The sequence below is a fragment of the Chelonoidis abingdonii genome, chromosome 13, assembly GCF_003597395.2.
Source record: "Chelonoidis abingdonii isolate Lonesome George chromosome 13, CheloAbing_2.0, whole genome shotgun sequence".
In the NCBI taxonomy this organism is placed as follows: Eukaryota; Metazoa; Chordata; order Testudines; family Testudinidae; genus Chelonoidis; species Chelonoidis abingdonii.
In genome coordinates, this window is record NC_133781.1 from 32,545,581 (window position 1) to 32,569,959 (window position 24,379).

Below are 24,379 nucleotides of genomic sequence, written 5' to 3' on the forward strand. Positions count from 1 at the left end.
TTTCTTTCGTTTAGTAGTCTTTCAGACTTAATTGATTGCTTTGGCTACTGCATTACGCCAGCCTCGTCTTTTCTTCTTATCTTAGTAGTATTTTCCCATCTCCTTAAATTTGGTATTTCCCGACTGACCTAGTAGCTTCTGCTCGTGTTATAGCTTTTCCAGTAGTGTCTATGCCACTTCCGCTTCTCCACTGCAAGTGGTCTTTCTGCTTTGCTGTTCATCTTATTAATTTTATGCGTTTTCAGGGCAGGGAAGCCTAAGTCATCAAAGTCATCCTTTATGGTGAAATGTTTGCCCTTACGGCTTTATGCGATACCTATTTTCGCAGCCATCTGCGAATCTGTCCCACACCTGCAAAACTATGTCAGTCCACCAGTCTCTGCTACATGTTTCCGTGGCCCAAAATTGGCATTCAATGGCGAGTCATACTGCCCCCTAATTTACCTAACAGGATCTCCAAAGTGCAGGGACCCGCAGTTTTGAGAGTAATTCTTTGTATGTCTCCATTTGTCCTCATTCCTTCTCTCGTCTGCTCTTGCCGTAGCCGCCGCCTTCCTCGCCTGGCTTTGCAGGTCCTTGGTTCAGCATGTTTAGACTGCACTTGAGAATGCGGCAATGTTGTTTATCATAACAGTCCACGATTGCCATATTGATCTGTAGCAGGGTTCATGTGCTTGTGTGCATGGCCGTTTGGCACAGGTTCACCCAGGTAAAACATGGTTCTCGAAATGTTTGTGTTCTCCTGCTTTCACAGCTAGGAGGGGTTGAGGCTGGTATCCACTGATTCACTCGCTCCGCGACAATTATTTTTGCTCCCATCAGGCACTGGATCTCGGCAAACAGCCCAGTAGGAATGGCCATCTCTGTCCCCTTACTTAAATTCCTGAATTTCAACCAGGTTACCATGAACGATATCACTCTCCTAAGGATAAAGAACAGATGTTTCTTGAATGCCAGCAATCACCGGGACCATACGCAGCTATGCTTTGTCATGCAATGATACCCGATTACTTGCTACATGCATGGCGTGGTAAAGTGTCCTACCATGGTGGACGGAATGAGGCTGCCTTGCCCAGAAACCTTCTGCAAAGGCTTTTGGAGTACCTCCAGGAGCGCTTCATGGAGATGTCCCTGGAGGATTTCCGCTCCATCCCCAGACATGTTAACAAACTTTTCCAATAACTGTACTGGCCGCAAACGCATCCCAAGTCCTCAGGGCAAATCAATCTTTAAAAAACGCTTGCTTTTAAACCATGTTTTATATTTACAAAGGTATACTCACCAGAGGTCGCTTCCATGGCTTCACTGTCTGGGCTAGTGGCTTGGGACGGCTGGGAGGGTAATGCCATCTGGGTGAGAAAAAGCTCCTGGCTGTTGGGGCTAACGGAGTGCTGTGTACTCTCTGCAAGCTCGTCCTCCTCGTCATCTTCCCCATCCACAGAATCCTCAGCCATGGCTGAGATTACCACCCCCACCTCGGAATCCACGAACAGGGGTGGGGTACTGGTGGCGCACCCCCCCTAGAATTGCATGCAGCTTAGCATAGAAGCGGCATGTTTTTGGCCCTGCCCCGGACCTTCCGTTTGCTTCTTTGGTTTTCTGGTGGGCTTGTCTGAGCTCCTTAACTTTCACTCTGCACTGCACTGAGTCCCTGGTGTGGCCTTTCTCCATCATAGCCCTGGAAATGTTTTCAAATATTTTTTCATTTCATCTTTTGGAACGGAGTTCTGTTAGCACAGAATCCTCTCCCCATACAGCAATCAGATCCAATACCTCCTGTGCGGTCCATGCTGGGACTCTTTTTTATTCTCAGGAGACAGCATTGTTACCTGTGCTGATCAGAGCTCCACGCTGGCTAAACAGGAAATGAAATTCAAAAGTTCGCAGGGCTTTTCCTGTATACCTGGCCAGTGCATCCGAGTTCAGATTGCTGTCCAGAGCGGTCACAGTGGTGCACTGTGGGATACCGCCCAGAGGCCAATACCGTCGATTTGTGCCCACACTAACCCTAATCCGATATAGTAATATTGATTTCAGCGCTACTCCTCTCATCGGGGAGAAGTACAGAAACCGGTTTAAAGAACCCTTTATATCGCTATAAACGGCCTCGTTGTGTGGACGGGTACAGCGTTAAATCAGTTTAACGCTGCTAAAATCAGTTTAAACACGTAGTGTAGACCAGGCCTTAGATTAGAGGGGCTAGTGCCTTGCCCCTGGGTAGCGTGGGTGAATTATGTCAGTCTAAACAAGCAAAGGTGCTTATCTGGAGACAAAAGCCCAGCTCTGTGGAGCTGCTCACTTGAAGGGATGGGTCAGTGATAAAAGGGTATGTGATGCAGAACTGCATGAGTAGAAAACGTCTTGTCTTGTGCAGGTATAAGTCAGCTCCTACCCACCCCCTGGGATGCATGCGGTATAATGAATGAGATCCATCTGGATGAGGAACTTGGGAGATAGACAGGGGCTGACAAAATGACCAAATGTCATAGTCTTGGCATCAGAACTCTTTGTTGCCAATTGGGCCCTGCAGATATCAATACCATCACCATGCTGTGCTACTCACCTCTCCCTAGAAATTCCCTCACCCCAGCGGCTCTTCACTAGCTCCTCTTTGCTGTATCTACATTTTCTCAGGGCTACTGAAACGGCAGGGAGCAGCAGGGTCGATCCTGGAAGTGCTGACACAGGAAAGAGGGTTTTGCAGCTGCTTCTTGTTTAGGTGCCTGTGACGGTGCTAAAGCAAGTCACAGCCAAAACGTATTAAGCCTGTGGGGAGGCTTACTTCCTGCGTGAGAAGTGCTACTCTCTCCAGGCCAGGCCCAGCCCAGCAGCCACCTGTACTCCAAGTATTGGGGGAGTGGGTACTGCATAAACATGAGGACATGGTTTCTGGCCCAAAGAGCTTCCAGTCTCAAAAAATATCGAGGGGTAGCTGTGTTAGTCTGGATCTGTAAAAGTCTAAAAAATGTCAGCAGAAGGGTAAGAGAGGGATATGTGCATATTCATGGTACTGAGGCACAGCAACACACAGGAATTAGGGTAACATGCTGGCTAAAGATACTATGTCCTGGGAGGGATACGCTCTCAATCTAGGATATTCAGCAGCAGCTGTACACTCCCATGTAACACATGGAGGGGAGGAAATGGAGCCAAACCCTGTATATGTTTTGAATGGGGGTTGGTAGGCCCTTCTCTGAGGGACCAGAAGACCAGCTGAGCTAGAGTTCTGTGAACTCCAGCTTGTAAAGTGAGTGCTAGAGCAGGGCTTTCCTTCCAGGGCACCCTCCCATGAGTGATGGTAAGGGCTCTGGCCTATCCTGATGTGCCTTCTCTGGAGGACAGAAACTTTTTAGCTCTGCTGGTTGTTCTTTATTGCACGCTGCCAGAGCCACTGTTTAGAACATTCCTTTCTCCAGTGAAGGCCAGCGATTGCAGAGCACATGGTGGGGAAGCAGGCAGTGCTGTACCCTTTCCACAATGTAGGCTACAGTAATTTATGGCTTTGCAGGTCGGCCCTAGGTGTGCTCTGCTTCTGCCCCATGGTGGTGCTGTGTTCACCACCACAGGCACAGCGGCTTTTTGTTAGAGGGGCAGAAACCCAGGCCAGGATCTCAGGGGATTACAATTTCAAGACCCTTAACTGGCACAATCCAGCCAGAAAGATTTTTGCCTCCATGTTTTAGACCACTAAAAGTCAGAGCTAATGAACCTGTGAGTGCTTCTGTGCTCTTGCCCCCAGGAGCCAGGGTGAACAGCAGGGCTGGACCTTCATCTCCCACCTTTAGGAATTAGCCTCCAATGAAAACAAACCCTCCCACGTGGCTCAAAATGAGTGCAGTGAGACACTGGCGACAGCTGGGCACCCTGCCAGTGAAGGAACACACTCCATGACCACACAGATCACACTAGCCACAGGCTGAGAAGCAACGTTTATTCTGGAAAGAGCGAGGGGGAGCAAGTGTGTCTAATTCAGCAATAGTGTCCCAAGCTGCCTCTGCTGAGCAGGAGCCGGGACAGCGAGAAAGCTTTTACCTTTGTGCCACCGACAGTGTGTCTCCACTGCAGCGGGGAGTGAGCCTCCCAGCCCAGGCCAGATGTACTAGCCAGGCTTGAGAGAGTGCACTACAAACACACGTGCAGAGTCTGACTAGCCCCCTTCCCTCAGTTGCAGGAGGGTGGGTCAGTCTGAGCTGAGCCATGTCTGCCTGTCTGGGGTGGGAGGCTCTCTCCCAGACGCCGCAGGACACACCCTACATACTACCTGCGCTGGGGCTCAGCCCCAAGCTCCGTGCACAGAGGCCTGGCCCACGAGGCTCCAACTCCACCAGACTGTAAACCTTACTTCTGAGACAGAAGCCATGGGCGGGGGGAGACTACCCAGCAAGTGAAGTGCCCCTGCCACCTCCCTTCTGGTGCAGCAGCAGCCAGGATGCTGACAGATTAAGAACAATGCTAGCACCTGCAGACAGACTTTCCTTCCAGCTCCTGCCTCTCTTCTCCCCACCACTCTGTTGAAATAGAGGTAGGAAATGATCTAGAACAATATATCATTGCCATGCCTGCTGGCTTCCACTGCACCCAAGGAGGGCAGGGGGCTGTTGTCTACCTCATGCAATTCTTTGGTGCGTGACAGGGTTTGCACGGAGAGTGAGAGGTGTCAGCAGGGGCAAGGAAGCTATGTAAACATAGATCAGCTTAGCCCCTTGCTGTAAATGAGTCACACAAAGCAGTGAGTGAAATATTGATAGGCATCTGCCTGTGCTGCTGGTCCTGGAGCAGCTCCTAATGTAACTGGACAGAGGTTCAACACCCACCTCCATGGCTAGTGTCTGCTAGCCCAGGCATTTCTCCTCTCTCCCTTTAGCGCACCACGTTCCAGAGAGCTGGAGATGGGAGGCCATGTGACTGATAAAAGGAGAGGCAGGAAAAGAGAGAAGGAATGCAGCAGGGCTAGAGGAGGAACTGACAGGGGCTGCAGTACAGAGTGAAGAAAGTTTGCAGTTTGAGCTGGAGCACAAAAGGTGGTGAAGCTGAAAACCATCAAGGACTGATGTAAACATTGGGGAATTAGATGAAATTGGAAAGGAACCACATGCATATGGAGGAATCCTGTGAAATCAGCTCTAAGGGAAGGTCTGACAGCCTCTGCATACACAACTGGACAAGACACTGGGAAATGGGCAAATCCTGCTGGGGCCTGGAACCAGGTGTGACATAATGTGCGTTCCCCTTCCCCTCTCTGCCCCCAGGGCAGCAGGTAGAGAACACGCTAAGGAGCAGAGAAAGCGTTTCAGATATGGGATGAAACCTGAAGTATTCAGTGGTGGGAAGGCTGGGACGGGACCCTATTCAGGCAGCAGGGAAAGGGAACACTCGCTTGAGTTGAGGCTTTTTAAGCTGTTCATCCAGGAAGGGTGCTGAAGGAGGAGAAGTGGCTGGGGCCCAACAGTGTGTTCAGGAGGGGGATGTTCAGATGGCCTGGTATGCAAATCACACCAGGCACAGGAAGAGAGACACATGCTCTGAGATCTGCACAGGAAGATATGTGGTCTGCACCAGGCAGCTACTGAAATGTGAATTCTGAGTGGTGAAGAAAAAGAGATGGGGATAGGAGCCACGGGACCATGAGGGCCCTGCTCTAACCTTCAGAACCAAGTAGCAGCAGGATACTTCTTAAAACAAACCCATCAAAATAAACTACTGCCCAGGAGATTATTGGGGGGTGGATTCTAACTTTACAGAGAAGCCAGCCTTCTGGCCAGAGGAGACGCTTTGTGTCCCTGACAACCAGCTGTGCCAGTGATGGAGCAACCGCCCTCCCACAAAGGGCAGAAAGTGCTAGTGACTGTGTTCCCACCCTCAGCTGGAAGTTAAGGTCCCTTCTCTACAGCTTTGCACCACCCCCAAAGTTGCTGCAGGCCAGAGCCAGGCAATGGGCTGGGAAAGCCTAGGACTAGAGCTTTTCCTTTACAGAGTGAGAAGAAAGTGCATGCAAGGGGGGCGGGGGCTGGTGCCTGGAGGAGCCTCATCCCTTCAGTTCTTCTTGCTGTTGGGTGCCCAGCTGCTGCTGAACAGACTGACTTTGCTGGCAGAGGCCACGGAAACAGAAGGAGACTCCAGCTTCACCTTATCCAGAAGGGTCTTCTTAATGGCAGCTGGGGAGACCTTCTCCTGATCCGCTAGGTGCTGCAGCTCCCTGCAGGAAGAGCCTGTCAAGTCAGTGGGAAGAGCAGAACCACAAAGGAGGAGGCATCTAGAGAGAAAGGAGCAGCAGAACTCTGCAGCCTTCCCTTTAAGGCAACAGCTGCCAAGTGTCAGGGAGGCCTTACACCTGCTCACCTTGTACGAATGCAGGAAGCCTCCACGGCATTGATGAGTAGTGAGCGAAAGCCTCCACTCTCCAGGAAGTGCAGGGCATGGATGGTGGCTCCCCCAGGTGAGCAGACATTGTCCTTCAGCTGCCCAGGATGCTGCTCAGATTCCAACAGCATTTTGGCAGCACCCTGCAGCAGGACAGAGAGGGAAAACATGTGTCAGAAATAGGACCAAGAGGATTCCTAACAGCTGTGAGTTCTAGTTCCCTGTTGCTAGATGGCTGCAGTAGGCAATAGGACCCTTTCTCACATTTGCAGAGCTACTGGAAACCCAGCTCAGAGTTGCAAGTCTGTAGAGGAGTAACAGCCTCGCTCTTTCCATCCCAGCCTCCCTCAGAGCCATCAGCAACTCCAAAATCTCTGGGAAATCCATCTAGGGCGATCTTTATGTGAAAAAAATGTCAGTGTGGGCCTGATTTGATCCAGTTTGCAGACTGATCTGGATGTGACAAATGTGAACTGAATGAAGTCTGGAAGAGAAGATACTGACCAGTAAGGCCTGGGCTCCAAGTCGGACAGCTAGCCTGCGGGGAAGCCCCATCTTCACACCTCCATCTGCCAGAGCATCCAGGGCTGTGAATGCCTGAGAGACCAGAAACAGCATGACAGTGATTCTGAAGTTTGGAGACTAATGTATGCTCTCAAGGCTGTGACATTCTCAGGCAGAGGGACAGTGCCCAAAGCTCTGGAGTCACTGTGGACCTTCACCACGTAAAGGGACTTGATAAAAATCACTCTTTGTTGGGGACAATCTCTTAAGCAAATGAAGATGACAGACTGGGCAGACAGGAACTCAATCCTTAGACTACCCAGCATATGCTGCAAACCAAGCCTCACATCCACCCAGAGAGCCTCGGTCTTGAGCAGGGCGATTCACACTCTGAGGCCATTCCATCTTTAGCCTCAGATGAAATTGCTGACAAGTGGCCCAGTTAGCACCCAGTTTTTGTAATGTGGACTCTTGTCCACTAGGCACTGAATAGAAACCTACACTCATTACTCAGAGGCCAAGCATAGTCTAGCTGTTAACAGGCTCTCATTGTTGAGCTGGCCTGGCTTTGAATGAGACACCTACAGGTTATAGATTACACACTACAGGTGATTAGAAATTCAAATATATCCCCTTGGTCAAATCTGCAGCCTAATCTGATACCATTTTAAGACGCAGGTGTGTTCTCAGCATTTCAACCCCAATGTTCTCCACTTGACTTGCATAAGCCAAGGAAGTGGCACCTACATAAGCAGGGCCGCTGCCGCTAAGCCCTGTAACAGCATCTATTAGGTCCTCTTCTACTTCAGTGCAGAAGCCCACACTGGCCATCAGCTGTTCCAGGAGCTTCCCATCTTCCACCTCTGCATGAGTCCCCGTGGCATAGACGGTAGCACCTTCCCGCACAATCACAGGTGTGTTAGTCATGCACCTGATCACTTTTGGGGTGGGAGAGAACGCAGAGAGTTTCTTGGGATGGGAAAGAGTTGGAGACAGAAAAGGAAGGAGAGAGAAACAGAGAACCAGATTTAATACACCTTCTACATCTCGAGTAACCCCTCCTCTAGGGAACTCCCAAAGGTCAGAGGGAATTCAGCAGGGTAAAGGACCTCTACCTCACCCCAACCCCAGGCATCTCTGCAGGATGGTCCTCAAGAGTCCCTCTGTTAAGCCTTTGCCAAAGGGGACAATGCAATGTCCCTGGCAATGTAGTTGAAACTCAGTTACAGAGTGCTGGGCAGACCTAGCCCATCCCTTGGTAGCAGAAGCATTCTCATTCTAGCATGGCCCCTGTAGTTTCCCTGGGGACAGCTCCTGCAGACATCTAACATAATGAGTTTCCATGAATGCAGAGGGGCTGGCAGCCCTCAGCAGGGAAAGACAAGACCTATTAAAGTTTCATATGATTATGGGGAACGGACAGGGACGATGCCAAGATCCTATTAACATAGGCCCTGATTCTGAGATGCTTCCCAGACATTGCATGACAATCTTGCAGCAGAAGGGTTGGAAAAACATATAGACCTCCCTACTGGCATGAGAAGGATTCCCTGGTGGTCTTGGGCCAGAATAGCCCTACACCCTTTGTAGGACAGGGACATTCCATCTGTGTCGCTAGAATGCATAGCACTCTGATTATTGCAGGCTTCCAGACTGCCCCTTATAGACCATTGCAGCCAGGGAGTATGTTAGTGACTGTTTTAGCTTATCCTGGGTATGATTAGGTGGTGCAAATAGGACCTAGTGCCACCTTTGCTCCACCAAAAATTGGCTGCAGTCCAGAAATAGGCCAGAGTCTCATGGGCACACGGTGCTTAACTCATGAGCTGTAGTGCTCTCAGTGCCAGAAATGAACATTGTACTCAACTTCTGGCAGCTGGGAGAAAAAGTCAGTCTCAAAGTCAGATACCCAGAGCTCCAGCCCTCTGAGAAAAGCTTTCTAAAGTTTTAGGGTATGTCTACACTGGAAACTTCAAAGCGCTGCTCCGGGAACGCTCCTACAGCAGGGCTTTGAAGTGCAAGTGTGGTCGCGTGAGCACAGAGCATAGCTCTCCCAGTGCTCCTGGTAATCCACCTCCACGAGGGAATTGGCTCCAAGTGTTCGGAGCCTGTCTATACTAGCGCTTTAAAGCACCCCCCGAGGCAGTAAGTTAGAGCACTATAAAATGTAAGTGTAGACAAGTCCTCAGTGCCCTGACTTCAAGAAGCTTCAGGTGCAGATGCATGTAGCCTGTAGTGCTATCTCCAGGCCCTCTGACCCCATCAGAGCTGTGCAGCACACTGTCCCTCACCTTCTCAATGGAGCTGATAGTGACACCAGCAGCACATGAGACCACGATGTGGCGATTCTCTATGTCTGAGCCAATCTCGTCCAGAATGAAGGGAATGATGGGAGGTTTCACAGCCAGGAACAGAACATCGCTGTTTTTAACTGTTTCCTTGTTACTTATAGTGAAGTTTACACCTATTTTCTGGAATAATTTGAAAGTTACATAGCAGTAGCACCTCAGTCCTAGAACTTCCTTGCATTCTCAGCTCTTAGAAATGGCATTTGGGATCAGGATTCAGCCAAGCTGGGTCAGCCACCAGCAGAGAATAATCTTGTTCACTAAGAGTCATACAAAGACAGACTTGATCAGGAGAGAGTACAGCAGTAACCCAGTGAGAAGAGGACAGTTGTTTTTTTTTAGTTACCATAGGAGGAAAAGCAAAGTTACATCCCCAGCCTTTATAGCTCATGATCAGTTCCACAGCACTTTCACTGTAGTGCAGTCATGCACTTTGAATATGTGACTATTGACTCTTTGTACCTTCAGATTCCCAGAGTGGTTCTCAACTGGCTTCTCTGGGCAAGAAAAATTCTTTGCCCCAAAGATGGGAACCACTCACCTTTCCTGGCTCTGCGTCAACTGCTGGCAATAAGGGAACCCAACTGCCAATGGCAGGAAGTTCAGATGCAGACCCAAGATTCTTGCTGAGCCAGGCAGAGAAAACAACATACAATATTAAACACAGGAGTCCTACTTATGGCCACTGCAAACATATTGAGATCTTTATGGGATTTCTGTGAGTAGGATTTTAGCTCTTACAAACACTAGAACTTACCCTCAGTCCAAATACAGTTGGGAGGTCAGTGTCTGGGGAACTTGCTGTGATCTTATGAGCAGCCAAAATTCCTAGGAAAGGGGCAGGTTAACTTCAGTTTGGGTTCCATGTGTCCTGTTTACCCCAGAGTGTCTTCATTGTTATTTATCCAGGTTATTCTGAACTTGGTTATTCCCCTACCCTTATGTTGTCCCTTCACAACACCTCTCTTCTTCTGGCTCACTGATGTAAATACTGATCCTAATGGCTCTCTACTAAAAAAATTCTCCCATTCTCAAATTCTCAAGAATCCTGTGCCTTAGGGATGAAATACACAAATTTGCATCAAATAAATAGGACAGTTTTAATTCACATATTTCGTTGTGTCAGTGCAAGTCTACGTGTGGACATGTATTTTGATATACAAGTGTCATATTTAAGTTTTGCTTACAGCTTTTTTAAATTTTCTTTACACTTCCCAGAGAGCTCACCTCCCTTATTTCCATCTCTCAACTGTGTCTCCCCCAGATCCGTGGGAAAAAACAATTTTCCTTGTACAAATCTGCAGACTCCATTTAACCAGCCATGAACTTTCCTGGATCCTAAATTCTGCTGCACGAACTCCTGTTACACTCCATGTGCTCACCGAAAAGATGGTGGGGTGCCCACCCTCCTGAGCCAAGTTTCTCAAGAAAACCCACTGCCCCCACCCCTGTGCTGCGGAGCAAGGCACGAGGCTGGAACGCCCAAGGCAATACGGGAGCGTCTCCGGGGCGAGGATTTCCCAGCGCCACCCCCCTGGGAGGAGCCCAGCACCCACCTGCGGCGGTGAAGCCCCTGGCCAGGGCGAAGGCGAGCTGCCCGGCTCCTATGAAGCCCACGCTCATGGCGCGTCTGGCAGGCGGCGGGACCCGGCGGGACACACGAGGGGAGCCCCAGTTACGCGCACCGGTCCGGACCCGCTCCCGGAGCCCCAACCCGCTGCCCATGTGGCCGCTCCGGCGAAGAGAGAGTGGCGGCCCCTCCTTCTCCACGCGTGGCGCTGGGACGGCGCGATAGAGCCCTGCCAATCCACGGGCGAGGGGGTGGAGCCTCTCCGGTTTTTCAGCCAATCAGAAAGATGAGGCGGGGTCACCTCTCAGCCCTCGCCAGCTATTGGGGCAACTTGTGTTTGCAATTGCATCATTTGCTGTCTACGAGAGCGGCAAGGGGTCAACGCTCCAGACGGCTTTTGTATCCCGGCATGCAATACTCTAGCTAGACTGACGTAGGGCCCGATTTGCCTATGCGGCGCTGTAGTCTGGGCGTACGTTGCCTTCTGGGAATTGTAGTCTCGGGGGAGCAGAGGGGCCCTGATCAGTTTTAATAGTGGCAACAGGTTCTGGAACGTTCTAGACTGGCCTTCCGCCCTCGCTAGAGCATCGCACAGCGCGCGGGGCGGGTCAGTGCCGGCTTCCCGCCTGAGCAGACTAGTCATGAGGGGTCCTCATCCAGACATATGCTCAAGGGGACCCAGGCTGGGTCCAGACGGATGTATGGACGTAGGGAGGGCCTGGCTCAGAGCCCCTCGGGTCCGGACGGACAGATGGACGTAGGGAGGGCCTGGCTCAGAGCCCCTCGGGTCCGGACGGACAGATGGACGTAGGGAGGGCCTGGCTCAGAGCCCCTCGGGTCTGGACAGACACAGAGAGGCCTGACTCAGAGGCCCTCGGGTCCGGACAGACGGATGTGGGGAGGGCTTGGTGCAGAGCCCCTCGGGTCCAGACGGACAGATGGGCGTAGGGAGGGCCTGGCTCAGAGGCCCTGTGGTCCAGACAGACGGAAGTAGGGAGGGCCTGGCTCAGAGGCCCTCGGGTCCGGACAGACAGACGTAGGGAGGGCCTGCCTCAGAGCCCCTCGGGTCCAGATGGACAGTTGAATGCAGATATGCGGATGATGCGGTAATATATGCCAGGGACAAGGTCAGCCATTAGGCAGACCCAGGATCAGGTGAGTGTAAATATAGGATAGCTACAAACTGTCAGAGCAGTAGATCAGCCTCTTACTATGACAAGGGGAAGGGCCCGTAGCAGGACTCATGCCATCTCATATGTGGGCACTGGAGAATTCATTGTGATTAGCCAGTTTTGAAAGGATGTTGTTGCCACTCTATTTGGCCATTACTTTTCCTGGGAGCACTTTGGCAACTTTGGTTGGCAGGGAGCTGGTGCCAGAAGCATCCTCAGTGCATCCACCAGTATCGTCACCAAGGTTACCCCCATCACCTGCTGAAATCCAGGGATTTACTATACCAATAGGGCGGCTTTTACCTGATCCTGAAATTCATTGTGACCACACCTGATGAGGAGAAAGAACCTGCTACTCATCCACCCCCATCCTGTCACTTATATGCAGTGTCCTCTATATACTCTCTGTGTTTATGTAAAATAGAAGTTGCAGTGCTGACATTAACATGATTTATATTTAACAGGAATAGAGTGGCATGGGGCAAATCTGATGAGGCGCCAGATCAGGGAATGCAGCCCCCAGCACTGATGAGCAAAGAGCTGGGTAAGTTTACAAAATACATGTCTAAGTATAACACCTGCAGTGAGCCCAGTTAGGATGGCACAATATTATTATTTGTTATATGTATTGCAGCATCCTCTGCTAGCATACAGGAAGAGGTATATTGGTCTCACATCGTAGGTGGGTCTTGAGGGATCTGAAGAAGGTAGAGGTTGTGTCTTTATGGATCAGCTCAGGGAGGCCATTATACATACAAGTGTCTCACAATTGAGGATGATAATTCAGTGGTTTTCAAACCCCGTCCACCAGGGAATGAGTGATCACCAGCTTGGTTAGAGTCAAGAGAAGGAGAACCTCCACATATCCCCTAAAAAAGGATAGTATTGTCATCCTAAAGGGTTTGTTCCTTTTTTGAAGCATCCAGCATTGGCCACTGTCAGAGGCAGGATATCAGATTGAACTATGTGGATTATTTAAAATACAATGATTTTTGCATTCTTAACTAATTAGCCCTTGTAAAGCTCAGCTGACTACAGCTTCCATTTGCCATCCCACCTACCCACACACCGAGTTCTTGAGCCTCCTGCTGTCTATCCCTCAGAGGAAAGAGTTGGGAGGGGAGGGGATTCTGTATTGGCCTGGAAGTGAGTAGGATGATGCTTCAAGTTGATAAGTGAAAATGGAATAAACATATCTGAAATGAAAGAGTGGTCCATAACTTCACCTTGAGCTCACTTGGATGAAGAGGGCTATCGAGATCAAGCTGTTGTTGTAGTTGCTCGTGTAGACTGACAAATCTGGACAGTTGCCAGATTGTGGAAATAAAGTCTTGTTAATTACAGCATTTTATAAAACTGCATGAATACTGTACCTCTTGGTCCAGAACTCTGTCACTTCCTGGCCTGTGACTAGATTGTGCATATGTTGAAATAGGAGCGAAGTGTAGGGGTGGGTGTGATGTTCTCCTCTGGTGTTATCCGGACCAGCCCTTTACTCCAGGTCACTCCAGCCCTTTACTCTGGGAGCCAGCCTTACCCTGATCTGCTGTGAGAATGCCCACTCCTGGGCTGTTCACACACAGCCTCTAGCATGTAAGCTGCTTCTTGGATTGTGCAGCCTAATGGGACCAGATATATTGGCTAGTGTCAGACACAACCCTAGGAACCTCTGTCTTGCAGCGTCCAGTTATACACTTGCAGCATCCAGTGGGCATATGAGTTTGTCAATTTAACAAAGAAATTGATATGTACCAGGCTTGTTATCCCTAGGGGAGTCTCTGACATGCTTCAAACCAAATGTGCTGCTTCAGGTAGAATAAACAAATAGATTTATTAACTATAAAGATAGATTAAATTAATAGAGACATCCTATCTCCTAGAACTGGAAGGGACCTTGAAAGGTCATTGAGTCCAGCCCCCTGCCTTCACTAGGAGGACCAAGTACTGATTTTGCCCCAGATCCCTAAGTGGCTCCCTCAAGGACTGAGCTCACAACCCTGGGTTTAGCAGGCCAATGCTCAAACCATTGAGCTATCCCTCCCCCCATGTGATTATAAGTCAAAACATCAATCAGATTTGGTCAAATTAAATAAAAGCAAAACACATTCTAAGCTAATCTTAACACTTTCAGTCCCCTTACAAACTTAGATGCTTCTCACCACAGGCTGGCTGCTTGGTTGCTCTTCAGCCAGACTCTCTCATTTGATCAGCACTTCAGTCACTTACATAAGAACAGCCGTACCGGGTCAGACCAAAGGTCCATCTGGCCCAGTATCCTGTCTACCAACAGTGGCCAATGCCAGGTGCCCCAGAGGGAGTGGACCTAACAGCCAATGATCAAGTGATCTCTCTCCTGCCATCCATCTTCACCCTCTGACAAACAAGGATACCCATCCTCTGAATAGCCATTAATGGACTTAACCACCATGAATTTATCCAGTTCTCTCTCCCTCCCTCTCCACTTGGTATAGTGTCTGTAGATGTTGTGGAAGAGAGAGGAAGAGTATGGCAAAGTCTCTCCCTTTTATCATGTCCTTTCTTCCCTCTTGGCTTTGCCCACCCCCTTCCGCGTCATGTTAGCATTACCTCATCGCAGTCCCAAGCTGACCAAAGGAAGGAGGGTGGGGGTAACTCACTCCAGAGTCCAACAGGTCCTTTTGTTGTTGCCTAGGCCAGCATCCTTTGTTCCTGTGAGGCTGAGCTGGGTTTGTCCCGTATATGCCCTGAGAAGGTGTGAACTGCCCCTCTGCTTCTGGAGAGTTTTTGTCTGGGCTTGCTTTAAGCCATGAGGATTCATTTTCAGCCTCATAACTATATACATGAAATTATAAACCTATAACATTACTATAACATCACTGTAACAACAATGCTCAGTACTTCATGAGCCTTCTGAAGACACCTGACATGACAAACTTTGCATTAGATACACACAATTATAAGAATGAACATGGAGGTGCTGCATGTTCCCCTGAGGTACAGAGCGTCACAGTGGGATCAGGATTTTATTTCACAGAAACAAAGGGTCAGATTTTCAGAAGAACTCAGCACCCATATAGGCACCCAGATAACATGAGCTCTTTTGAAAGTCTCCCCCTAAATTTGCTTCATCTATGGGAGTTTTTTCAGGATGAATAGAAAACAGCTGTGGAGATTTGCAGTTACTCAGCACAGGGCTGAAAACAGCTAGGAATGTCTCAGCACATTGCGTTGGTTTTCTGAGCTGGGAAGCCGCAGAGGCAATTTAGGAGTTGGCCTGCCATGTGTTCATGCTCCACATTCTGGGAATATTTTAATCTAGTGGTATCTTTTTACTCAACTGTCAGTTCTTTAGAATGTGGCTGCACGTAGAAAAGTGAGACTTTTATAAAGGAAACAAATGAAAAAATTGCATGGGTCGGAAAACCTTTTAACTCTTTGTACAAACCATCCTGTCTGGCAGTCCAGTACAAATTTCAGGAAAGAATTTGGAGAGGAAAATCATGTTTTTAATCTTAATTTGACTTTATCTATTTACAAAAGCTCTCCCCATGACAGATCAAATATGACACAGATCTAATCTGAAATCTTTAAATACACGTATAGATCTGTCATATCTATTCTGGGGGGATCTTGCAGTGTATATAGTACTAAGAGGAATAGCTACCTTGGGGTTGAATCTGCTGGAACTGAATATCCACAAAACAATTTTGGGACCTCCTGGAAATTAAACAAATTAATAGTTTTAGGACTCTTGTAAGTCTGGCACAAATCTGCTATGGAATGCTTTGGCAGGGGAGGAGGAAGAGCTTGAGTCATCCAAGACTACTGAGATGTGGACTCTGTCAATGCTGCCTATCTTCATGCAGACCCATCCTCCAGCTAGTCAGCTCAGCTGGGCAACTTCACCATTGAAACACAGGTCTGTGAGAAATGACAGTTTCTCAGCACAATTGAGGCCATCCCTGGAAGTCAGTGGCACTGATCTCTGATAACCTGAGACGGAGTGTAGGAATATAGGCCTTGTTTTTTTAAATTGTTTGTGTATTAGCATGAGGAATAGATCCAAACCCTGTGACCAAAAAGAATGAAATCATGAGAGGCCAGGTCTACACTGCGACTTTAAATCGGTTTAATGGCCGATATACCGATTTAACGCTGTACCCGTTCACACGACGTTGTCATTAATATCGAGTTAAACGGCTCCTTAAATCGATTTCGGAACTCCTCCCAGACGAGAGGAGTAGCGCTAAATTCGATAGTGATAACTCGGATTAATAACTCAGAATTAGGGTTCGTGTGGGGGTCGTGTGGACGGAAACGATGTTATTGGCCTCGCGGCGGTATCCCAGATGCAGCAACTGACCCGTCTGGACAGCAATCTGAACTCGGATTGCAGCGGGCGTGTAACAGAAACACCCGCGACTTTTGAAATACATTTCTGCTTGCCCAGCGTGGAGCTCTGTCATGCACGGCTGGCGATGCATCTCAATCGAAAAAGACTCCAGCATTAGACCGTATCGTGGAAGATACTTAGTCTAGATCGCTGTATGAGGGAGACAAATCAGTTGTATCCACTCCGTTACAGAACACGAATGCCAAGCGTCTATTGAATAAAAATCCAGGATTACACAGCGCATGGCGTGACAAGCGTAACAGGAAGCCAGAGACTCAAATGCACGCTCTGGATGGAGGGGTACTGAGGCTCCCAGCTATCCCACAGTCCACAGCAGTCACTTAAAATTATTTGCATTCTTGGCTGAGCTGCCATTCTGTGGTTCAAACACAGTGTCTGGCGTGGTTCAGGGACAGCTCCCTCAGTTTCTTTCCCCTCCCCCACCACGTGAAAAAAAGGGAAGAAATCATTCCTTGGAGCTACTTTCTATGTCACCCTATGTGTATCTGAATGCTACGGTAGATGGATGCGTACAGCAGTGAAGAGGCAGTATCTGCTCCTCGTCCATTCTCCTCCTCCCTGGGGCAGACTATGTGCAGAAAGGAGCCACCATCCTTGAGAAACCTATGCCTAATAATTGCTCACATCAAGAGGCAATTATTCCTGGTTACTCGAGTAGATAGGACAGAATGGCTATAAACCCAGCTTCATCATTGAAACGGGGCTGAAAATTTTTTGAAAGCAATTTGGGATTGACTCGCTGGCAATGAGTCATTCCTCCCTTAATGTTAAAAAAATAGAAGTCCATCCTCCTGGACTTCATAGCCCGGGAGGCTGCCTCCAAGTGCCTCCCCACCTCATTTATCTCACTACAAGTCATCTTTCTATTATCTTGTATCCTTACAACTTCATGGACACAAAATGGGTGAGGGGCTACTGCCACGGTAGCCAGGAAGGATTTGAGGGCAGGAGGCGAGCAAACGGGTGCGGTTCTTGCAGGGCAACCCCTGTGATCTACTGCAACGGAGCAGCTGGTGCTCTCCTGATACACTGGATGCTCTACTACCACTTGCCTATTTTTCTGGCAGGACAGTATGCACCACTGACCCTCTGGTCGACAATCCAACTCGGATGCGGAGATGCCGGTAAACAGGGAAAAGCCCCGAGACCTTTACAATGGATCACATTTCCTGCTCTTCACAATATCCAGCCTGATCACCACGGTGCGATGCAGTTCAAAATGCAAAAGTGCTCGCATTGAACCTTACGGGAATACTAGATCTGATCAGTTGTATGGTGAGACAAAAATCTGTTTAATCAGAGCTCCGTTAAAGAAACAGGAAAGCAAAATTTGAAAAAATAACTCCAGGATACACAGCGATGAGTGACAACCCGTAACGGGAAGCCAGAGGACTCAAACTGAGCTCATGAGGAGGGAGGGGTAATGAGGACTACAGCCTACCCAGTCCTCCATAGCTGAGGAACAGCTACCCACAGTGCACCGCTCCTGAAATCGATGGTAGCTTTGGACCATGGACGCAAACAATCGATTTCGTGATCCCACTGTGGACGCGCTAAACCGATTTTATTAGATCTGTTTTGTAATATCGGTTTAAGCTAATTCGAAGTAATCGTGCAGTGTAGACGTACCCAGATAGAAGAGTTGTTTGTGTTAAAATTGTGGTGATTCTTTAAATACCAGTGTTATCTTATTTACGGTTTGGGTTGAGGTAATCAGAATAAAGAAAACATAGTTAACTGGGAATGAGGTGCAGTAAATAATTGCTTATATATGGCTTGTTTGAAAAGAAATGCTTAGTCCAGTGGTTGGGGAAAAATATGGCAAAATTAGATCAGAAGGCGGCCTCAAAAAGGGGGCTTGCCATTAATATTGTCTGGACTGGGGAAAAGGACAACGTGAGCAGTAGGGGTGTAAATACCATTTTTAGAAGTACCCGTTTAAACTATTAAAATTACATTGGTCAAATGTTTAATTGTTAACACAATGGGATCAGAACTGCCACATGGTGGGGCTAGGGATCCGGGTCTGCTGCATGGCGAAGGTCTGGGGTCAGGGTTGCCACCAAGTTCAACACAACAGGGGTCCAGGGTCAAGGCTGCAAATCTGTTTTAAATGTTAACTTCAGTATATTAATGGTAAGACTAATACATAGATCATAGAATATCAAGGTTGGAAGGGATCTCAGGAGGTCATCTAATCCAACCCCTTGCTCAGAGCAGGACCAATCCCCAGACAGATTTTTACCCCAGTTTCCTAAATGGCCCCTATAAGGATTGAACTCACAACCCTCTGTTTAGCAGGCTAATGCTCAAACCACTGAGCTATTATCAGTCAGCCATTTAATATTTTACATCCCTAGTGCACAATGCTAAAACTGCCTTCTCTGGTTTTGGCTAAGGTCTGATAATGATCATATGTTTATTATAGTGTATAAAAAGGCAAATTTTTTAGGGATATTCCTTGTCAGAACTTTTTCTTACTCCTCTGGAGTCTCACCATGAAGGGAAGGTATTTCTTGAGCTTGATTCTATTGTGAGTATTTGGCCAATGCTTGTAATTGTATTGTTGGTAGGATATTGAATGTGTCTATGTTTGTATTGATATTTTGGACATAACCAACATCAAACGGCCTTTGGACTAAAAGAAATTCTTGTGTGGAAATTTAGTCATGGTAAACCTTAATAAACGTACTAGGGAAATTGTTTGCACCACTGAGCCTCTGCCCAAAAGACGAAGGCAGGAGAAAAAGAGAGGCTATGGGCATGTCTACGCTTGCCCTTCAAAGCCCAAAAAGTCCCTTTTTTGCGCAAAAAAGATGGGAGCACCTACACTTGTCAATGACTTTTTATGGTAAAACTCAGAAGTTTCACCACAAACAGAAAACCACCTTCAGGAGAGGCATACAGTTCTTACCAGTGATACTTTTGTGGAGATGTGCAAGTGAAGACACATTCTTCCTGTTTACACAGCTTTTAGCCTCCAGCAGATATCCCATAGTGCCTAGGTGACCACTCTGACCAGCAGCTCTGCTGCTTTGATGCCAGGTAAACCAACATCTACCCCTCCCGCTGTAAAGCCCTGGGAAATATGAAACTCCCCCTTCCTGTTTTCTTGGCAAGTGCTCACTTATCATCTGGCCAGGTGACAATGGCTGCTCCAGGGAGCAATGCTGAGGTTCTGGAGCTGATCAGTGTTTGGGGAGAGGAGGCTGTGCAGGGAACCAGAATGTCCCACGATCACCCCTCTGTTCTTCCCACAAGGCCTATCCTCAAAATGCAGAGAGCAGCACTGTGGCATAGCTGCCCTCATTGGATGGAAGTGCTGCAAATGTGAAAACAATCTGACACCTGTGGAAGTAAGTGTGAGAACACAAACCAGCTCTTTTCTTTTACTAGTTCCCTATCACTGGTGAAACTGACAGCACAAAAACTCTGCAAGTGTAAAGATAGCCTATGTCTCCTCAGTGGAGTTCTGCTGCAGGCCCTAGCTTTGAGGCATTCCTCTTCCTCTGCATCAGCAGGAGAGTAGGGCTATGGCTACACTGGTGCTTTACAGCGCTGCAACTTTCTCGCTCAGGGGTGTGAAAACCCCCTGGCAACATGACCAGTCACACTTCAAAGCGCTGCTGTGGGAGCGGTTCTGTTGCAGCGCTTTGAGGTTTTGAGTGTAGCCAGAGCCTGTTTGCAGTTGGAGTACTTTTTGAGACCACTAACCCCTTAATTGGTTGAATGGACACTTCTGATGCAGGAATCTCAATCTCTTGCCTCAGGGGCTGCAGCACAGCCAGTGTTGGAGCTTCATAACACATTAGGCCCTTCCACAGAATTCCAGCTGCGTGAATCAAAGTGATGAGGACTGCTATTTGTACTCAGACAATCTGAGAGACACACCTCATTATCAATACATGTGTGCTACAGAGGAACATTGTGATGATGACTTCACATAGAAGGGTTCAACTTTTCATTGTAGTTCTTGCAGAACATACTCAAGACAATTAATTTGGAGTTGAAACCACTCCAGGAATCTACAAGGGCTCCAGTTGCTACTGGATGCATTTATGCCTAAATTTAACAACATACAGAGTACAAAGTGCACCAAATTCTAAATGAAAGGGATAGAATTCAGATTGTTGAATAAATGTATCTGAATTTCCTGGTTTTGGTTTCTTTTGATTTTGAGCCATAAAGTTACATTAAAATCGATTTTTTAGATACGTATGTCCATCCCTCTCAGGCCCAGTTCAAGGGTTTGCCCTGGTGCCTCAGTGGTGGGGAGAAACTAAGAACTGAACGAATATTGTCTTTGCTCCCTGAGGGTATGTCTACACTATGAAATTAAATCGATTTTATAGAAGTCGATTTTTAGAAATCGATTTTATACAGTCGATTGCGTATGTCCCCACTAAGCACATTAAGTCAGTGGAGTGCATCCTTTCTACTGTGGCTAGCATCGACTTACGGAGCGGTGCACAGTGGGTAGCTATACCACAGTTCCCGCAGTCTCTGCCGCCGATTGGAATTCTGGGTGAAGCTCCCCATACCTGATGGGGCAAAAACATTGTCGCAGGAGGTTTTGGGTACATGTAGTCAGTCGCCCCTCCCTCCATGAAAGGAACGGCTGTCAATTGGTTTGGGCCTTTTTTCCTGGGATACCCATGCAGATGCCATACCACAGCAAGCATAGATCCCACTCAGCCCACCATCGTGCACTTTAAGAAGCTTGCTGGTGCTGTTTGCTGACTAGGTCAGACCTCAGCGCAACCAACATTCCCATTGTTATTGTTGCTTGCTACACAGGGCTTGTTACCCTGTCATAATGGACCTGTCTGGCTTTAAAAATATATGAATCTATAATAGCTCTGGATCTCTCTAAAGGGTCTTAAAACCTGGTAACCTGTTACATGGGCCCAAATTAAAACACAGGAGAGACATCAGGTTATTTCTTTTAGGTGAGTAAGAAGTAAATGCAGTTTTTCTGCTACTCCATCTTATTCTTCTTAAGAAATTAAAGAGTCTTTAGACCAAATTCAGTCATGGTAAAAATAGGTGAAGCCCCCCAGGACTGAATTTGATCCCTGGTGTTTCTAATTTAGCTTTGGATGGATCTAGAAATTGCCATAGTGGATCAGACTGCAGCCCATCTAGTCCAGTATTGCATCCCCAACAGCGGCAACAAAAGATGCTTTAGAGCAGTGGTTCTCAAACTTATTTGATCATGCCCCACTTTCTTTGTGTCCATAGTAGTTTACGTAATACATATCCCTGCCACACAGGTACATGTACCGATCTAAAGAAAAAAAACATGCAACTTTCACTCAATATTAAAAACAGTGAGACATTGATTCAAACGGAGCAAACATTCCATTGTCATAAGAGTAAAAGCAAAGCTGAAATTGTGGTCAATGCTTAGAATTAAATGTGTGTACTGCATCATAGCAAATGGATTAACATACACATGGCAACAACTTTGTATAATACTATGCAAGCTTAACAGAAATCTGTCAGAAAACACAGCACCATCTAGAGTCAGGTGCACAGTGCCATCTGAGGAGCTGATATGTCTGGATAAATCATGTGACAAAGTTCCTCCTCTATCCTGGTGGGTCCTGCACTTACTAGCAGATTTGCACACCTCAGTGATCTTCCCTCTCGTGGAACTCACAGTATGGGTCAACTCCTCCTGTGTCTGATGAGGAGTTGGGAAGTTTGGGGGGAACCTGGGCCCAACCTCTACTCCAGGTTCCAGCCCAGGGCCCTGTGGATTTGCAGCTGTCTACGGTGCCTCCTGTAACAGCTGCACAATAGCTACAACTCCCTGGGCTACTTCCCCATAGCCTCCTCCAAACACCTTCTTTAGCCTCACCATCGGACCTTCCTCCTGGTGTCTGATAATGCTTGTACTCCTTAGTCCTCCAGCAGCACACCCTCTCACTCTCAACTCCTCATACACCCACCACAAACTGACGTGAGCTCCTTTTTAAACCCAGGTGCCCTGATTAGCCTGCCTTGATTGGCTGTAGGTGTTCTAATCAGCCTGTCTATCTTAATTGGTTCTAGCAGGTTCCTGATTACTCTAGTACAGCCCCTGCCCTGGTCACTCAGGGAACAGAAAACTATTCATCCAGTGACTAGTATATTTGCCCTCTACCAGACTCCTGTACCCCACTGGTTTGGATCTGTCACAATCAGCTTTGCTAGTTATTTATTAGTGTGGGTAAAATCTGACCAGTAAAGTTTGGTTTTTTTTCCGTAAAGCTTCTCACAACCTCACAGAATTCATTCCACATCTCCCTTCCAGTGAGGCCTTCCCCACAGTTTGATAACCTCTGTCACATTTGGCAGATGTGGGATAGTCCACCTTCTCCAGTGCGAGGCCTTTATACAGAAATACGTTGTGAGGGGCTGGCAGGGTGGGGTCACGTCACTGGGGGCAGAGTACCTGCACTTAAAAAAATCAGAACTACACCCCTGTTTAAAGAGAGGCCTTACAATTATATTTAGAGATTGTTTCAAACCCTGAAGGGTGAAAGTTAATATCTCTGCCAAAATGTGTTACAGTTAATAACTGGATATTCTTATCAATATAAATGTCCAGTTTCTGTATATATTCTCCCCCTCTTCTTCTACTTTGATGCCTTTAATTATTTTTGTTCCCCTTTTCTGGCTGGCAAATGAGGCAACTAAATCTGAATGTATGGTCCCTGATGAGGATTTCACTTCGATTAATCGAATGGGTGCCTGGGTTCCAGATTAGTCTCCTTTCTTGTCAAGGCTATGGGGCTACTTGTACCTCCGTCCCTTTTCTAGGGTCTCTGAGCACACACCATCAGGCACTAGGGATTTTGCTCTTACGGTCTTGGGGTAATTTCACAATTCTCCCACTATTGGACTGAGGTCTGGGCACAACGTGCTCCAGTGTGGGGGAGGGGATAAAGTAGATCCCAGGCTGAGCCATGTCTCCCCTCCTCCCGCTCCAGCATGCCCTGGAACCAGAACTGTCCAGGGCGATCCCCCTTTCACTCTGGGGGCACTAGCACCCAGTTGGCGCCTCCCCTCTGGTAACTGGTTAAAAGATAGGAAACAAAGGGTAGAAATAAATGGTCAGTTTTCAGAATGGAGAGAGGTAAATAGTGGTGTCCCTCAGGGGTCTGTACTGGTCCAGTCCTATTCAACATATTCATAAATGATCTGGAAAAAGGGGTAAACAGCGAGGTGGCAACCTTTGCAGATGATACAGAGTCACAGACTTTAAGGTCAGAAAGGACCATCATGATCGTCTAGTCTGCACAATGCAGGCCGCAGAATCTCACCCACCCACTCCCGCAACAAACCCCTAACCTATGTCTGTGCCACTGAAGTCCTCAAATCATAGTTTAGAGACTTCAAGGTGCAGAGAATCCTCCAGCAAGTGACCCATGCCCCACACTACAGAGGAAGGTGAAAAAACCCAGAGCCTCTCCCAATCTGCCCTGGAGGACAAAACTACTCAAGGTAGTGAAGTCCCAGGCAGACTGTGAAGAGCTACAAAAGGATCTCACAAAACTGGGTGACTGAGTAACAAAATGGCAGATGAAATTTAATGTTGATAAATGCAAAGTAATGAGCATTGAAAAACATAATGCTAACTATACATATACAATGATGGGGTCTAAATTAGCTCTTTCACTCAAGAGATCTTGGAGTCATTGTGGATAGTTCTCTGAAATCATCCTCTCAATGTGCAGTGGCAGTCAAAAAAGTGAACAGAATGTTGGGAATCATCAAGAAAGGTATAGATAATAAGACAGAAAATATCATATTGCCTCTATATAAATCCATGGTATGCCCACACCTTGAATACTGCATGCAGATGAGGTCACTCCATCTCAAAAAAGATATATTGGAATTGGAAAAGGTTCAGAAAAGGGCAACAAAAATGATTAGGGGTATGGAACTGCTTCCGTATGAGGAGAGATTAATAAGACAGGGACTTTTCAGCTTGGAAAAGAAGTGACTAAGGGGGGATATGATAGAGGTCTATAAAATCATGAGT

At 47.7% G+C, this 24,379-nt stretch overlaps 1 protein-coding gene across 2 annotated transcripts; it reads right to left on the reverse strand.

The window, feature by feature from the left end:
* Positions 1–3,910: 3,910 nt before the first annotated feature.
* Positions 3,911–10,983, reverse strand: PYCR1 (pyrroline-5-carboxylate reductase 1). 2 transcript variants are annotated; one of them, XM_032764531.2, is made up of 7 exons: positions 10,769–10,983; positions 9,970–10,040; positions 9,156–9,335; positions 7,612–7,833; positions 6,865–6,957; positions 6,340–6,503; positions 3,911–6,196 (listed from the first exon to the last, which is right to left on the reverse strand). In XM_032764531.2, exons 1-7 carry the CDS (start codon positions 10,935–10,937, stop codon positions 6,034–6,036), a joined length of 1,062 nt encoding a protein of 353 aa, XP_032620422.1. In that variant the 5' UTR covers positions 10,938–10,983; the 3' UTR covers positions 3,911–6,033. The 2 variants fall into 2 exon arrangements, with proteins under 2 accessions (XP_032620422.1, XP_032620423.1); XM_032764532.2 differs by having other exon boundaries at positions 6,053–6,209; positions 10,769–10,953.
* Between the last annotated feature and the right edge of the window lie 13,396 nt (positions 10,984–24,379).